The sequence below is a fragment of the Rhinolophus ferrumequinum genome, chromosome 17 (genome assembly GCF_004115265.2).
Source record: "Rhinolophus ferrumequinum isolate MPI-CBG mRhiFer1 chromosome 17, mRhiFer1_v1.p, whole genome shotgun sequence".
NCBI classification, from domain to species: domain Eukaryota; kingdom Metazoa; phylum Chordata; class Mammalia; order Chiroptera; family Rhinolophidae; genus Rhinolophus; species Rhinolophus ferrumequinum.
The window spans coordinates 5,628,974-5,647,761 of record NC_046300.1 but is presented as its reverse complement, the minus strand read 5'-3'; the positions used below and the strand labels follow the sequence as shown (position 1 = coordinate 5,647,761).

General features: G+C 39.6%; 1 protein-coding gene across 2 annotated transcripts in view; it reads right to left on the bottom strand.

Moving 5' to 3' along the window:
• The window catches only part of DCAF1 (DDB1 and CUL4 associated factor 1), a 75,212-nt gene that overhangs the window by 5,788 nt on the left and 50,636 nt on the right, over positions 1-18,788 (bottom strand). The window contains exons 23-24 of one of the 2 annotated variants that reach the window (XM_033133141.1): positions 4,656-4,664; positions 9-261 (exon numbers count right to left, since the gene is read on the bottom strand). In XM_033133141.1, coding sequence (XP_032989032.1) covers positions 9-261; positions 4,656-4,664 — 262 coding nt within the window. The remainder of the gene's footprint in view (positions 1-8; positions 262-4,655; positions 4,665-18,788) is intronic. The other variant, XM_033133142.1, reaches the window with a different exon arrangement.

Here is an 18,788-nt window from a genome sequence, read left to right as displayed (position 1 = left end):
ACACTTACTGTCCCCCAGGATCAGCTCCACCTCCTCGTCTGCGTCAGAGTCTTCATCCTCCCCGTCCTCTCCCTCCTCCAGGAGGTTCGCCAGTTCCTCGTCAGAGGGGGAAAAGTCGTTGTCCCCGTCCTCGCCCGCGTTCTCATTGTTGTCGTCCTCCTCCAGCTCCGCCTCCAGCAGCTGGTCAGTGTCCAGCTCGTCCAGGTCGTCTGTGTCGTCGTCATCCTCATCATCATCTTCCTCCTCCTGCTCTTCCTCCTCCTGGTGAGACAGCACGGGGTCCATTAGGACACGTAGAGGCCTGAGCATGTGGGCTACACAGGGAGTCTTCCCTCCTTCCCCAAGGACACGGAGGAAACCATCACGGACTTCTCAGCGCAGGCGGAGACGGGCACACACAGCTCCCCTCAGACAAGAATCACCGGCCACCCCACAGGCCCTCCTGGTCACGCAGCCTCATCCAAAGACACAGAAGCTCACTTCACAGAGGTCTCCACCATCACTGTCCTAGGCTCCGAGCTAACTAGTAACAAACGCAGGGGGCTGTGCTCTGTCTCTTGCATCGACCACACCAAATCCAATCACTGAGGTATTAGAACAAATGCTTCCACCTGGCATCTCAAAGCAGCACTTTAACAAGACGGAGAGCACAGCTGCTGAGTCCACAGCTCCCAGGCCTTCAAGCTCTTGCCCTGATCTTACACCCAAGGCTGTGGGTTAGCAGCGCCATCGCAAGTTTCCAGGGACTGAGCCATCCGACAATCAGACTTGACAGTACAGGGCCCTCACAGGTACCCCCATTTTCTGTCATAAGCCTCCCTTCCGCCTCTCCCCACACATACACAGTGTGCTACAGAAACTGTCCAAACTTACATTCTTAAGAGGACTTCCCAAAGGCAGGGAAACTTCGAGAAAACGAAATGCCTGGCTCTAGGCGCCCTGGGCTTTGTAAATGATACGTTCTGGTACTACCAGAGTTCTACTTTGCACCAGAATCCAAACTGTTTCCCTTCAAGCAAGAGACGACACAACAGATCCTTGCTTTGATAAGGATGGCAGGTGTTGCCAAGTAAGTGTGACCAATATTCAGTCCCTTATCCCTGCTCAAACATCAACTGTCAGCTTTGCAGTAGGAAAAGGATTCTAATTCCTACAATAATAAGATGTGAAATTCTTACGAAAGCCTAACAAAAGTCAAAACAGAACAAGCCCAACATAAGCAGAAAACGTTATAACCTTTTTAAAGGTGCCGCTGCTGTCACTCATGCGTCCAGCCACTGTGCATGAGCTGTAATGTTAAACTAGGCTCCCATCCGGCCAACAGCTCTGCTTTACGAAATTTTGGTAATTCTGAAACCGCCATTTAGAGACTTTTTGATGTGATGTTTGAACCAGTCTTTTAGACTATTCAACCATTTCTGGAAGCTACTATGGGAAAAACTGACCCCTCTAAATAGCCAGTAATCCGTGTACGTGTGTGTGTGTGTGTGTGTGTTGCACACACCTAATGCAGTGGCCTGAGACCACTGTGCCAACAGCCTGGGCTACACATCACCTGCACCCGAAGCCTTCACCCACGTGAAGGTTAAATTGTTCCAACAATCATCTATTAGCCCACACATTTAGGAAGACCATTTCTTTCATTTCTAAAAACATCAAAACCTCGCTGACCCAGGAGAACTAAGCTCCCAAGTGAAGAGCAATCCTAGAAAATAGGTCAACCAGGGCCCAAGCTTTGAACTACAGATACCGTTCCAAATTCTCCCAGGAGCCTACAAAGCCAACCTTTACTAACCTTGTAGCAGAAGAAACAGTGTGTCTTTCCCAGACGGCCATGAGGACCTCGGTGACCAGGGAGGGGACATGGGGAGGAGGGGAGAGCTCCCTGAGTCTCACAAACAACACATCACTCGCTCTACTTAATGGCCAGTGCTGGCCTAGTGTGCATCTCGTTACACATGGATATGGCTGTCAGCTCACTTTCTTAATTTTAAATCTGAAGCCTGGATCATGAAACACAGGCTCACGAGATCTGTCCAAAATGTGTCAGAATCTAATTCTGCGGTTGAACCCAAAAGAGTACAGGAAGCTATTTTAGGAGCATTCTTGGTTGAAGTACCTGGTTGGTAACATGAGCCCTCTCCTTCATAGCTAAAGAATAAAGCTTCCTTCATGAGTGGTGAAAAAAAGTAAAAACTAAAATTTATTACTTAATGGAAAAAGGAAATCTTGCTAGAATCCTGACTCAACTCCAGCAACATTTAGATAGTTTGGGATCAAGGAATGGTTTTGTCTTTTTTCACTTCTCTAAGGCTTCTCTTTTAGGGCTTGAAAACAAAATTACAGGAATTCAGGGCCAGGCTGTTTTAAACTACTAGATTTCCCTACAGAAAGAATTCCAAAACTTCTCTTCTCCATCCCTCCTTAAGTTGATTTCATGGTCACCACGGCCCCAACCAGCCCACCCCCCTCCCGGACAGACCACAGGTCATGACACGAACGCCCTCCGTGGCCCTCCGGTCCCCTCTCCACATCTAAACCTGACTTCAGCCCTGGAGGAAGCAAGCCCACCCTCCATTCCTGCTCTGGACTCAGGCCACCCAAGGGCCTTGTCACCACAGCTGCACTTTTCTCATCCCCACTCCACTCACATCCACCCTCACGTGTCTTCACTGGCTTCTCACCTTCTCTGAACAAGTTCAACATCCCCAAACCTAACAACTTCTCAACATACAGACTATGTTGGTTTATACCTGGTTGGTAACATGAGCCCTCTCCTTCATAGCTAAAGAATAAAGCTTCCTTCATGAGTGGTGAAAAAAAGTAAAAACTAAAATTTATTACTTAATGAAAAAAGTAATTTTTTCTTTCCCCCTATGGACTTGTGACAAGGGTCATCTAAACCCCGTTCCTGCACCTCCAGGTATTCAGCTGTCACTTGCCCCCTCATCCACTCACTGTGCCTCTCTTCCTGTATCACACACAGTCTGGCTCCTGCCTACACCACTGCCCACGGAGCAGCTAATGGTGTGTGTCTGGGAGCCAGGCTGTCTTCGCTGAACCCAACCTCTACTGGCAGTCCGACTGGACCGAGCGATTTCCTTAACCTCGTAGGGTTGCTGCTAGGACTTAAAGGGGGAAATGCACATGCACGTGTGTGTAAGAACTCTTTGGGCAGTGCCTGGCACATCCTAAGTGTCCAATGGTGTTCGTTTGTTGTTCCCATTACAACAACTGAAACCTTCCCAACGGAAAACGAAGTCCTGGATGGCCAACCACAGGGCTTCTCCACAGTGACTGACACTAACCAATCTCCGCCTCCCCACGGGCTGCTGGCCTGACCTTCCCCTAATAGCTTCTACATCTCCTCTTCCAGACATAGGGGTTCCTACAGCTTTTATTTCTGCCTTCAGGTTTCCTCTCATTCATAAATCTTGAACTCTCATTAGACAGCTCTATCCACCTGTACCACAGAAATTTAAAATCCATAATTCTAAAACTGAACTCAAAGCACCCCTAGAGAACTTAGCACTTTTTCCACACTTCTCCAGTTCAAACATCTTTTACGTCTCCTATTTCTCCGGCTTCACAACCAGCTAACGACTGTTCCCCACAAATCGGGGGTCCCCAGCAATCCCCATCCACTCTTCACTGCACTCACCTACTGCAATCCCCTCCCCCTGCCCGTGGCCAGTCTCTCCAGCTCTCTACGGTCCTATCCCTTCCAGAGCTCCGTATGCTGCCCACGTTACACAATCACAAAAGAAGCACAACCATTTACTGAATATCTACTTAACGTCAACTTCTCTGAATGTCACCGTCTTGTTAAACGAGGCGGTTTAATTAAGTCAGTAGCTCCTACTTAGGTAGGAGTACTAATGGGAAAACGTTTTCCAAAATACACATGCCTAAACCCCACCCAGGGTCCATAAAACCAATCTTTACAAAATGAAGCTCACACAAGTGGATTTTAGAAAGGTTCCCAGGAATTGTGAAATGCAACCCTAATGAAGAACCAAGATGCACAAGGTGACTTCTGAAGTACCTTCTAGTTCTGAATTCCGCTTTTCTGTATAACAGGTACCCTAGCCATAGACTCCCAATGACAGAACCAAAAAGGTGACTCCAGTGTGACCTTCTCTGCTACATCAAACTGTCTTGTTCTCTAGGACTTAAAACAATGTGATCTTTTAAATTAGTGCAGTATTTGTTTCTAGATGATTCAAAATTTTTCTTGAATACATGTCTATTTTTCACGAGAAATAGCTTTGAGCCTGTATTGCCTTCAAAAATATAACCAATCTCTTAGAAAACCAAATCTCTGGTCATACTTTAAGAAGTTAATCTAAAAACTAGAATAGCAGAATAACATTTTTAAAAACGTAATTAAAACCTGAGCCTGCTGTCTTGATATTTCAACATGTCATATTTTGCAAGTTTTAAACTCCTGCTTTTCCTCCTTTTGACATTTGTTCCTGGTATGAACAATCCTTAAAAGCTACAGGCTCATTTCAGAGTCACAAATGCTTGTGTTTTTCTTTTCTCACTAGCAGAATCTAACTCACGCATGTTTTAAATTTTTTAGGGGGAAAAACGGCCTTTCAGGAAACCCTGAGCAGGCTTACAGCAGGTGTGTAATCAGTAAAGACTCTTACCATCCGCTTCTAGGCAATGGAGAACACACAGGAAGCAGCGCACAGTGTGTCCCAGATTCCAAAATGGAGTGGAGAAAAAAGAGCATTATTCCCTTGCTTTTTTAATATAAATTTACGGTTAACTATAACTAGTTGAAAAGTACTGGCTTTTCAAAATCTAGGAACAATGATCAATTACTAATCTTTGGTTTTGTAATTTTCCTAAAAGCCAGTATCAAAGTTGACTGAATTGATTATTAGGAACAATACAGATACCAAAATTCCAATGGATGAGATGAGCTTTGATAAGTGAGGGGCTCATCTCTGCTCTCACCACGTGCCTGAAGGCAGGCAGACTAGCAGCCCCAGAAAGCAAACATTCACAGATGTCAAATACATTGTGTATGTCTTATACTATATAATGGTACAGTTCATTCCTTCTTGTTAACCTCCAAACTTATCTAAACATAAGGGCAAAAGACAACCATTTTTATGGTATGTACATTATATCTCAATAAAGCTTTTTAAGTAAATAAAATAGATAACCGTTTATACAGGCACTTTATGCTAGACCATTTTATCAGATGGCAGCGGACCATTCAGGCCTCTGAGTTTGTTTAGCTAAGATGAAAAGGCAAATTCAAAGGTGTCACTCACAGGTGTCTACATCCCTGAGCCTGGGACATCCGAGAAGACATGAGAGCGGACATCTAGACTAGGACAAAACTTTAAATAGCAAATGACTCGTATGAAAATGAAATCTCTAGTTTTAAAATTAGGGGAAGCACACACAGGAAAGTGAGTTAAAAAAAGAAAAATATATATATATATATGTATATACACACATACATATGTGTGTGTGTGTGTGTGTGTGTGTGTGTGTGGCTGGCACAGGGAAGAGGTGATGAGAAATATGGAGATGGTCAATACAGCGGAACATGACTGCAAGGTTCTAGGAGGACATGTGAATCAACAGAATGAAGGTTACAAAGCAAACCTGCTTAAAAAAATACAGTCTCATCCCACTAAAACATCTCTAAATCAGAAATCAAAATACCAAGGGCTTAAGAGTAAAAACAGTTCTCAAATGAATGTCAATCAAGTGAAATGCACCAGATGACCCATAAGAACTGTGCTGTCAGTCTACAGTGAAATGTGCCTTGATCCTGAGAAATCCAGAAGCAGTGTTAATTCACCAGCATTGCGCACCTGACCAACATACCTCGTCTTCTCCAAGCCCGAAAGTGTTCGGGCTCCTCCACAGACTGGGCCTCCGACCACTCCTTGGGGCCCTCTTGAGCCTGCCACTCTTGACCTTCTGCCCATGCCAAGGAAACCTCTATTTTTTCTTCCTGCGTCAGAGTCAGAAGTCCTAACAACCACCCTACCCACCTTTTAATAGCTATCTCCCTTAACCTCTCCAAAGGAAAGTGAAATAGTACCACAGGAGAAGGATCAGTCTTTTCTCTGACCCACGCCTCCCTGCAGAGGGCGGCTTGACCAGAGAGGAGCACTTCAGTTGTTCCTTTACAGCGGTCTCTTGCTTCCACAGCCACCGCCAAACGGTCACCTCTCCTCACTCCATCTCTGCAAGAAGAATGAGGCCAACCCCAAGAGCCCTCCAGCTCCCAAGGTGTCTAGGGCAATGCCAACTTCTTTTCTTGACCTCCTCCTCAAAGACAGACACTGGGTATCAATCACATGGACCCACGTGACAGTCCCGAGACAACGGCTGCCCACTGCCTCAGAAACTGCAAGGATGTGGGAGGGTAGAGGTTAACAGTATTGATAAATAACTATTAAAATAAACCAGTTTTTGCTTCAGATTTACAGTTCAACATGTACCAAGACGCTTGAGACAGAACCGGAATCTGGTAGTGATGGGTAGCGATGAACGAACCCATGGAGGATAAGACGGTCTACAGCGCCCAGTACCACTGTAATATACCAACAACGTGACCACCTCACCTCTGTATCTACTCAAGGATAAACCACATCTTGTTTCATGACAGCTAAAGTGGAACAGAGTATGCATTAAGGGAGGGGGCATCTAAAGGCCACAAGAATAAAGAACAGACACTATTAAGAAACCGACCCAAAGCCACCAAGCAACGTGAGGAGGATCTAATGTCACTTGCAAGCTCTGGTACCAAGAAAGACGAGCAACATGTACAGATTAAGTAGTACAGCACTTAAGAAAACATGAAGATCCATGTCACAAATAAACCAAAGGTTTCAATCAAGTACTCATCTGAAGACCTCGTCCTCCAACCTACATCTCATTACTCACATGAGCTTTAAACATTACCAGCTCCTCTCATCCATGAAACCAAAAAGATCATGAAGAACCCTGCAGTCCATGCCACTGGAAAGCATGAAAGGAAATCCTTTCTACACTAGAAATCCCTGGCAGCATTTGGTGAAGTGGTTTAAACTCTAGAGCCTAATTGTTCTTTATAATAAATACGGTGTTTTAAAAATTATGGTACTGCTTCTTGTTTCCAGTCTGACATGTAAGCTGGAAGTCACCACTCCATCCTAACAAGTAAAAAGCTGAACAAACAGGAAAATCAACGGCTCTTCTTAGACTCGACAGAGAGGCAGAGTCACAGGGCAAACCATTGACCCCAGAACTGAGCAGACCAATAGTCCAAACGCAGAGAACTTCACCTGGTCAGAGCAGAACCCAGGGCACAAACCTCCACAGGAACCAGCACCGAGGCAGGGAACCTGAACTATAACCGAGGAACTGCTGGAGAAAATTCTAAAGGAAGTCCGAGAGGTAAAAACTCCAGGGGACCCCGTCGTCAGGGCCCCCATACTTATTTTTGAGTTTTACTGCCAGGAGCTTGACCAGGTTCTCATGGTGACTATCAGAAAAATTCCCTTGTGCTTCCAGCAGGGAAGGAGAAACTGAACCCTTTAGAAATACATCACAGCACTCTGTTCTTATCAAGGCTGCCCTCAGGAAAAACTATTTAACAAGAGCCTAACCTGCTGGGACTTTATCAAAACCTAACTGACCTGGGGGAAGGGAAATAAATACGCATGTCCAGCCTATTCTAGCCATTCTGTCCCACGGAAAAGGGATAGACAAACCTGAGAAGCACAAGTGAAGTTCACAGTACAGAGGGACAGACTCACTGAAAGACTGAGTCCTACTCACAGAACTCTAGGACATTCCGCCCCACGCCCCACTCCCCGACAGCTCACCACCACGTTACTAAAGGCCTATTTACAGGAGTTCCTTTTATCCAGCACATCAGGGCTGGCTGACAAGAAAAAATAAGACATACAAAAGGGGGGGGGGAACAGTTTGAAGAGACAGAGCAAGCATCAGAACCAGACTCAGTCAGATATGGCAAGGATCATCAGAACGGGAATTTAAAACAACTATGATGAAGATGCTAAGGGTTCTCTGATGAATAACAAGAACAAATGGGCAATAAAAACAGAGAAATGGAAGTTCTAAGAAAGAACCAAAAAGAAATGCTAGCGATCAAAAACACAGTGACACAAGTGGCAGAATGCCTTTGATGGGCTTTATCAGCACACAGGACTCAGTTAAGGAAAGAATCTCTGAGCTTGAGAATATCTCAATACACACCACCAAAACTGAAAAGCAAAGAGAACAAAGAGCAAAAAATACAGAACAGAATATCCAAGGACTGGAAAAGAAGTAACATACACATAATGGGAATTCTAGAATAAAGGAGAAAGAAATAAAATAAATACTTGAAACAGTAATGACCAAAAATTTCTCCCAAATTAACGTCAGACACCAAACCACAGCTCCAAGAAGCTGAGAACACAAAGGAGGATAAAAGCCAAAAAAAAATTAAAAATAAAAAAATAAAATAAAAATCTAGGCATATCATTTTCAAACTATAGAAAATCTAAGACAAAGAAAACATCCTGAAAGAAGCCAGAGGGGGGCAAAACACCTTACCTATACAAGAACAAAGATAAAAATTATATTCCACTTCTCTCAGACACCATGCAAGCAAGAAGATACTGGAGTGAAATGTTTAAAGTGTTGAGAGACAAAACCCACCAACCTAGACTTCTGTCCCCTGTGAAATTATCCTTCAAAAGTGAAAGAGAAATACTTTTTCAAACAAACAAAAATCGGGGGCAATTTGTTGCCAGTAGCCCTGCATTGCAAGAAATGTTAAGAGAAATTCTTCAGAGAAAAGGAAAATGATCAAGGTCAAAACTCTGATCTATATAAAATAACATTAAAGAAGAAATAAGTGAAGGTAGACTAAGAAATCTTTTCTTCTTAATTGATCTGATAGTTTTTTCAAAATAGTAATAGCAACAATGTATTCAGTTATGTATGACTAGTCTTCTGTGTGTGTATATACATACAAATACTTAAGTATGTTCACATATAAGTGACATGAATGACAGCAATGAAACAAGGGACAAGAGGGGAAAATTTGGATTATATTATCATAGAATTAAGATTATACTGTTATCGTGAGTACTTACACTACCTGTGAAGAGGTAGAATGTTATTTGAAAGTCGACTTGGATTACTCATAAATGTATATTGCAACCTCTAGGGCAACCACTAAAAAAACTGAAAAAAGGAAGTATAACTAATATGCTAATAAAGGAGAGTGGAATCCTATAAAATGCTCAATTAAAACCACAAAAAACAGAAAGAGTGGAAGACATAGGAACAAAGAACAAAGGCAACTAACAGAAAACAGTAACAAATGACAGATATCAATCTGACTATATCAATGATCACTTGGAATGTATCAATTAGAAGACAGATATTATCAGAGTGGATCAAGAAAAAGACAACTATATGCTGTCCACAAGAAACCTACATTAAATATGAAGACACAGATTAAAAATAAATGGACAGAAAAAGATATACCATGATAACATGAATCAAAAGAAAACTGGGGTAGCTATTAGGTTGGTGCAAAAGTAATTGCAGTTTAAAAGGTTGAAAATAACTGCAAAAACTGCAATTACTTTTGCACCAACCTAATATATTAATTTCAGAGATAGCACACTTCCGACAAAGGAAAGTTACAAGGGATAAAGAAGGGCATTATATAATGACAAAGGAAGGGGGTTAAGTCTCCAAGAAAACAGAACAATCCTTAATATGAGCCCAACAACGAAGCATCAAAATCTGTGATAGAACTGCAAGGGGAAATCAATGAATCCACTATCACAACTGGAGACTTAAACACCCTTCTATCAGAAATAGATACAGCAGGCAGAAAATTAGTAAGGACACAGTTGAACTCACCAACACCGGCAATCAATTGGATATAACAAACATCTACAGACTACTTCGTACAACAACTGAATACACATTCTTCTCAAACTCACATGGAACATTCACCAACAAAGACTACATTCTAGGCCATAAAACACACCTTAACAAATGTAGAATAGAAATCATACCATGTTTGCTCTCAGCACACAATGGAAAAAAACTAGAAAGCAATTATCAGAAAAATAGCTAGAAAATGACAGAACACTTGGAGAGTAAACAACACATTTCTAAATAACACATGGGTCAAAGAAAAAATCTCAAGTTAAAAAATACTTCGAATGAAATGAAAATGAATACAACTTATAAAAATTTGTGGGATGCAACAAAAGCAGCACACAGAAATTTATAGTACTGAATACATACATTTAGAAAAGATCTACAAACAATCACCTAAGCTTCCACCTTAGGAAACTAGAAAAAGAAGAGCAAATTAAATCCAAAGGAAGCAAAAGAAAAGTAATAGAAATCAGAACAGAAATCAAAGTAATTGGAGACAGAAAATTAATACAGAAAATCAATGAAGCCAAAAGCTGTTTCTTTGAAAAGATCAATAAAATTGCTAAACCTCTGGCCAGGCTAACTAAGGGGGAAAAAAAAGAGGACACAAATTACTGGTATCAGATATGAAAGAAGGGATATCACAACAGATCCCGTGAACATTAAAAAAATGAGCAACTCTATACCCACAAATTTGATAAGAGATGAAACAGACCAATGAATTCCTTGAAAGACACAACTTGCTAAAATAAAATGTACACAAGAAGGAATAGACAATCTGAATAGGCCTATAGCTATTAAAGAAATTGAATCAATAACTTTCCAAAACAAAAAGCACCAGGCCCAGATGGGTTCACTGCTAAATTCTACCAAACATTTAAAAAAGAAATTATATCAAGCTCTTCCAGATGACAGAAGCAAATAAAATATTCCTAGTTTATTTTATGAGGTCAGCATTACCCTAACACCAGCACTCAAAATAGATATTACACAAAATGAGAACTCCAGACCAACATCTCTCACGAACATTGATGTAAAACTCAACAAAACATCAGCAAATCAAACTAAAGTCAGACGGAAAAGAACAAGAATCACATGATTTCACTTACATGTGGGATATAAAACAGAAAGCAACAAACAGACTCACAGACATAGACAACCGTATGGTGGTTACTAGAGGAAAAGACGGGTAGGGAAGTGAAGAAGAGGGTAGAAGGGGTTAAATATATGATGATGGAAAGAGACTTGACTTTGGGTGGTGAGCATACAATGCAATATACAGATGATGTATTACAGCATTCTACACTTAAAACTTATATAATGTTACTATCCAATGTCACCCCAATAAATTTAATTAAAAAATATATTAGCAAATCAAATCCCATAATGTATAAAAAATTATACACCACAACCAAGTAAGATGTATTCCAGCTGTGTAAGGCTGATTTACATTTTAAGATAATGTAATTCATTACTTCAACAGATTAAATTAGAAAAATCACATGATCATATCAACGATACAGAAAAAGACTAACAAAACCCAACACCCACGATTAAAAACTCTCAGCAAAATGGAAATGGAGAACTTCTTCAACTAGACAAAGAACATCTACAAGAAAACAGAATTAACATTATACTTAATAGTGAGAAACTCAAAGTTTTCCTGCTAAAATCAAGATCAAGATCACTGCTTTTCTACATCATACTGGAAATCCTATTAATGCAATAAAACAAAAAAAGGAAAACTAGAAGGAAATAAATTGGGAAGGAAGAAATAAAACTGTTTGTTTGAAGATGACATGATTGTCTACATACAAAATCCAAAAGGACAAAACAAAAACAAAAAAATCCTAGAACTATTAAGCAATTATAACAAAGTTGCAGGATACTTTGTTAATTCACAGTCTTTCCTATATACCAGCAATGAACAAGTGGAAACTGAAATTAAAAACACAGTATCATTTACATTAGCACCCATAAAAATGAAATTATTTGGGTATAAATCTAACAAAATTATGTACAAGATCTACATGAGGAAAACTACAAAACTCTGAAGAAAGAAATCAAAGAACTAACTAATTGGAGAGAGAGTACATGTTCATGGACAGTTAAGACAATACTGTCAGGATGTCAGATCTTGCTAACTTGATCTATAGATTAATGCAACCATATTCAAGATCTGAGTAAGTTATTTTGTGAATATCAAAAAACTGATTCCAAAGTTTATATGGAGAACATTTGACACAGAATAACCAACACAATACTGGCAAAGAAAAAAGTTGGAAAACTAACACTGCTCAACTTCAAAACTTACTATAAAGGTACAGTAATCAAGACAGTGTAGTACTAGAGAAAGAAGAGACAAGTTGATCAATGGAACACAACAGAGAACCCAGAAAAGACCCACATAAATATAATCAATTGCTCTTTGACAAAGGAGTACAGGCAATACAATGGAAAAAAGTGTTTTCAACAAATGGTGATGTACCAACTGAACATGTACATGTAAAAACATGAATCTAGACACAGACCTCACACCCTTCACAAAAGTTAATTCAAAATTGATCACAGACATGAATGTAAAATTCAAAACTATAGAACTCCTAGAAAATAACATAGGAGAAAACCTAAGGAGATGACCTTGGGTTTGGTGATAACTTTTTAGATGCAACCTGAAAGCACAATCCATGAAAGAAATAATTGATAAGTTGGGCTTCATTAAAATAAAAACGTGTGCTCTGCGAAAGACACTGTGAAGAGAAATGAGAAGGCAAGCGACAGGCTAGGAAAAATATTTGCAAATGATATAGCCGATAAAAGACTGTTAGCCAAAATATTCAGAGAACTCTTAAAACGTAATAAAATCAATTTAACAAGGAGCAAAAGACTTTAACAGACACTCCACCAAAGAAGATATACAGATGGCAAATAAGCATATGAAAAGACACTCTGTATGTCATCAGGGAAATGCAAATTGAAACAAAATGAGAGAGCCTTTCACTGAAATGGGGAAAGAACTCAAAAGGGATTGTAAGAGAAAGGCTCCTTCCTTTTAGACTAGTAGCAGCCATCAGGAGGGGTCTCTCAGTTAACTGATTTTCAGAAAACATCTGTAGTAGTCTGATAAAACTTGAAGACCTAAATTCCTTTCTACTCAAAAAAGAATTTTAAACTTTGGTTGTGTATAGAGGGTACAGCTAAAAAATGTCTATTAATTTTTTAATTCAATAAATGAGATACCACTATACACCTACCACAATGGTCAAAATCCAAAACACTGACGACATGAAATGCTGGTGAGGATGTGGAGCAAACAGAACTCTCATTCATTGATGGTAGGAATGCACAATGGTACCGTGTTTCCCCGAAAATAAGACCTGGCCGGACCATCAGCTCTAAAGCGTCTTTTGGAGCAAAACTTAATATAAAACCCAGTGTTATTTTACTGTCTTATATTAATTTTTGCTCCAAAAGGCCATTAGAGCTGATGGTCCGGCTAGGTCTTATTTTCGGTGAAACACGGTACAACCACTTTAGTAGACAGTTTGGCAGTCTCTTCCAAAACTAAGCACACTCTTACCATAGAATCCAAAAATAGTGCTCCTTGATATTTACTCAAAGGAGTTGAAAACTTATGCCCACACAAAACCCTGCACATGGATGTTTATAGGAACTTTATTCATAATTGACAAAACTTGATTCCAAATTATGCCAAAAGAGCTTCTGGTCCAAGAGGGCAGCATAGGTGACCCTGAACTCACCTCCTCCCACAAACACATCGAATCCACATCTATAGACATAGCAATTTCCCCTGAAGAACTGAGAGCTGACTGAACAGCTTCTGCACAACAAATGAGAAAGACCACATACAAACAGGTAGGAAAGACAGAGACACAGTACCGTGGGAACGCCCCCTCCAATGCAAGGACCTGCAATAGGGAGGGATCACTGAAGTTTCCACGTACAGACTTGCCCATCTTGGGGCACAGCAAAAACACAGTGGTTTAAAAGGGTACCTACACGATACAGGAAGGAAATCAAATGTACTAACTCTAGAGCACCTGCCAAATGGGAGGGGAGATGCAGGAACTCTCTCTGGTGTCAGAGGCACCAGAGAGCACCATTTGTTGCGCTCCCCCCTATACCTTTATCACATGGGCAAGAGCAACATGCAGGCACTCTAGCCAGCTGGCCAAAGCCATCCCAGTGTGCCCCAGGCCCACACCAGCACTGCAGCTTGACCCCTAGACACCCCACAGCCCAAATCCACTCCAACTATAGCACCAACCAGCCTGCCAAAGTGGTCCCGGGGAACCTTGCCCCCAAGACTCTGTACAGCCAACACTTGCTCCAGCTCCAACCAGCATGCCAAAGCAGCTTCTATGCAGCTTGCCTGTGGATCTTCCTGAAGCCCAGGCCCATTCCAGCTCCAGCTTGTCTGCCAAAGACACCTGGTATACACGGTCTACAAAACAGAAACTCCTACACAAGGCCACTCCTTCCAATACCGAGAGGTTGCTGTTTCACCTAACTCACAAAAACAAACACGGAGAGACAGTCAAAATGAGGAGATAGAAAACTATGTACCAAGTGAAAAAACTAGGACAAAAACCCCTCAAAAAGAACTAATGAAATGGAGACAAGCAATCTACCAGATAGAGTTCAAAACATTGGTTATAAAAATTTGCTCAACAAACTTGGGAAAACAGATGATCTCAGTGAAAGCTTCAACAGAGACAGAAAATTAAAACAAAACAAAAAAATGAGAACTGAAGACTACAATAACTAAAATGAAATAAATACACTAGAGAGAATCAATATCAAAATGGATGGTGCAGAAGAACGAGTCAGTGAGCTGGAAGACAAGGTAGTGGAAATCACCCAATTGGAACAATGCAAAGAAAAAAGAAATTTAAAAAATGAGGACAGTTTTTAAGGGACCTCTGGGAAAACATCAAGTGAATGAACATATGAATCATAGAGGTCCTAGAAAGAGAAGGAGAAAGGAACAGAATATCTATTTAAAAAAATAATGGCTGAACACTCCCCTAACCTACTGAAGAAAACAGACAGGAAGCAAAGAGAGTCCCAAACTACATGAATCCAAAGAAGCCTACACCAAGAAAGATCGTAATTAAAATGCCAAAAATTAAAGATAAAAGAGAATCTTAAAAGCAGCTAGTTACATACAAGGGATCCTTCTACATTAGAAATTAGCTGATTTTTCAGCAGAAACTTTGCAAGCCGGAAGGGAATGCCAGGATATATTCAAAATGATGAAAGGGAGGAAAGCTACAATCAAGAACACTCAACCCCAACAAGGTTATTCAGAATTGAAGGAAAAATAGTTTCCCAGACAAACAAAAGCTAAAAAAGTTCATCAACACTAAACCTGCACTACACGAAATGTTAAAGGGACTTCTTATACAGAAAAAGCCAAAATTAAAAAAGAAAAAAAATTTCACTGATAAAGGCAAACATTTAGTAAATGTATATCAACCAATTATAAAGCTGGAATGAAAGTAACAGCATGTGTAACTACAGTAATAAATTAAGGAATACACACACAAAGTTGTAAACTATGGTGTCAAAAAACATAAATGTGGAAGGGTAAATAAAAAACGTCCTGCTTTTAGAATGCGTTGCAATTTAAGCAACCATCAACTTAAAATAGACTGCTACAAACATAGTTTGTTACATATGAATCTCATGAAAACCAAAACAAAAAAACCTATGATACACAAAAAGTAAAGGAAAAAAACCCAAACAAATCACTAAAAAAGTCATAAATGTATAAGATATATATCAATGTACTCATACAACGAGCAAAAGAAAAAGGAATATGAAAAAACTACCAAAAAAAAAAAAACACAACAATGGCAGTAAGTAATACCTATCCATAATTACTTTAAATGTAAATGGACTAAATGCTCCAATCAAAACATAGGGTGGCTGAATGGATAAAAAACAAGACCTGTGCAAATGCTGCCTACAAGATACTCACTTCACACCAAAAGACACACACAGACAGAAAGTGAAGAGGTGAAAAAAAAAATTTCATGCAAATGGTAATGAAAAGAAAGTTGGGATAGCATTAGACAAAACTGGCATTAAAACAAATACTGTAACAAGAGACAAAGAAGGGCATTACATAATGACAACAGGATCAATCCAACAAGAGGATATAACACTTGTAAACATCTACACAAAAATAGAAACACTTAAATACATAAAGCAAACATTAAGAGACATGAAGGAAGAGACTGACAGAGACACAGTAAGAGGAGACTTTAACACCCCATTGACGTCAATGGATAGATCATCCAGACAGAAAATCAACAAAAAACAGTAGCCTTAAATGATACATTAGATCAGATGGACTTAAGAGGTATTTGCAGAACATTCCATTCCAAAACAGAATACACACTCTTTTTAAGTGTGCATGGAACATTTTCCAGGCTACACCACAAATTAGGCCTGAAAATAAGTCTCAGTCAATTTAAGATGACTGAAATCATATCAAACATCTTCTTCAATCACAACAGTATGAAACTAGAAATTACAAGAATAAAACTGGAAATAAAAACACATACGGAGGCTAAACAACACACTACTAAACAATCAATAGGTTAAGGAAGAAATCAAGGAGGAAGACAAAAAATATCTTGAGCAAAATGAAAATGGAAACATAATGATCCAAAGTCTTTGGGACACAGCAAAAGCAGCTCTAGAAGGGAAATTCATAGCAATATAGGCCTTACTAAAGAAACAAAAAAAAAATCAATCTACTCTTACAACTAAAGGAACTGATAATAAAAATCAAAGCAGAAATACATGAAATAGAAACTTAAAAATAAAAAAAACTAAACTTTTTTTTTTTAAAGATAAAACAAAATAAACTTTTAGTCAGACTCATCAAGAAAAGAAAAGAGGGGGGCGAATGGGTGACTCAGTTGGTTAGAGCGTGAGCTCTGGGCAACAGGGGTGTCGGTTCGATTCCCACATGGGCCAGCGAGCTGTGCCCTCCACAACTAAAATGAAGTCAAATGAGCTGCCTGCCACTCAGCTCCCAGGTGGCCAGATGGCTCATTTGGTTGGAGCATGGGCTCTCAATCACAAGGCTGCCAGTTCGACTCCTGCAAGGAATGGTGGGCTGCGCCCCGTGCAACTAACAACGGCAACTGGACCTGGAGCTGAGCTGCGCCCTCCACAACTAAGACTGAAAGGACAACAACTTGACTTGGAAAAGTCCCGGAAGTATATACACTGTTCCCCAATAAAGTCCTGTTCCCCTTCCTCAATTAAAAAAAAAAAAGAGGGCCCAAATAAATAAAAGCAGAAATGAAAGAGAAGTGACAACTGACAGCACAGAAATATAAAGGATTATAAGAGAATACTATGAACAATTATACACCAACAATTGAACAACCCAGATGAAATGAATAAATTCCTAGAAACATATAATCTTCCTTGACTGAGTAAGAAACAAACAGAAAATATGAACAGACTGATTACTAGAAACAAAATGAATCAGTAATCAAAAAACTCCCAAGAAACAAAAGTCCAAAACCAGAGAGCTTGAAAGTTGAATTCTACAAAACATTCACAGAAAAAAAATTAATACCTATCCTTCTCAAACTATACCAAAAAATTGAAGAGGGAGAGCTTCCAAACTCATTCTATGAGGCCAGCATTATTATGATACCAAAACCAGACAATAACTCTACAAAAAAAAAAAAAAAATTACAGGCCAATACCCCTGATGAACATAGATGCAAAAATCCTCAATAAAATACTAGCAAACCAAATTCAGCAATACATTAGAAAGATCATATACCATAACCAAGTAGGATTTATTCCAGGGCTGTAAGGATGGTTCAGTATTTGCAAATCAATCAATGTGATACACCACTTAAAATGAAAGATAAAAATCATATGATCATCCCAATAGATGCATAAAAAGCAACTGACAAAATTCAACATTTATGGTAAAAAACTCTCAACAGAGTGAGTGGATATAGAAGAAACATACCTCAACATCCTAAAAGCCATACATGACAAACCCACAGCGAGCATCATACTCAACAGTGAAAAAGCTGAAAGCTTTTTCTCCAAGAGCAGGAACAAGATAAGGACATCCACACTCACCACTCTTATTCAACACAGAATTGGAAATCTTAGCCACAGCAATAAAAAAAGAAATAAAAGGTATCCAAATTGGAAAGGAAGAAGCAAAACTGTCATTATCTGCAGGTGACATACTCTCTTTAGAAAATCCTAAATATCCCACCAAAAAACTATGAGAATAAATGAATTCAGTAGAGTTGCAGGATACAAAATTAATATTCAGAAATCTGCTGCCTTTCTATACACTAAAGATGATCAGAAGGAGACATTAAGAAAACAATCCCATTTATAACTGCATTAAAAAGAATTAAATACCTAGGAATAAATTTAACCAAAGAGATAAAAAAAAACACACTATACTCTTGAAAACTGTAAGACATTGATGAGAGAAATTAAAAATGACACAAATAAATTAAAGATGACACAAATAAACATGTTCATGGATCAGAAGAATTAGTATCACTAAAATGTTCAAAACATCCAAAGCAATCTACAGTCAATGCAATCCCTATCAAAATATCAATGGCATTTTTCACAGAATAATTCTAAACATTATTTAAAACCACAAAATACCCAAACAGCCAAAGCAATCTTGAGAAAGAACAAAATTGGAGGTGTCATGCTCCCTGATTTGCAACTATACTACAAAGCTACAGTAATCAAAACATCACAGTACTGGCACAAAAACACACAGAGAGATCAATGGAACAGAATGCAGAACGCAG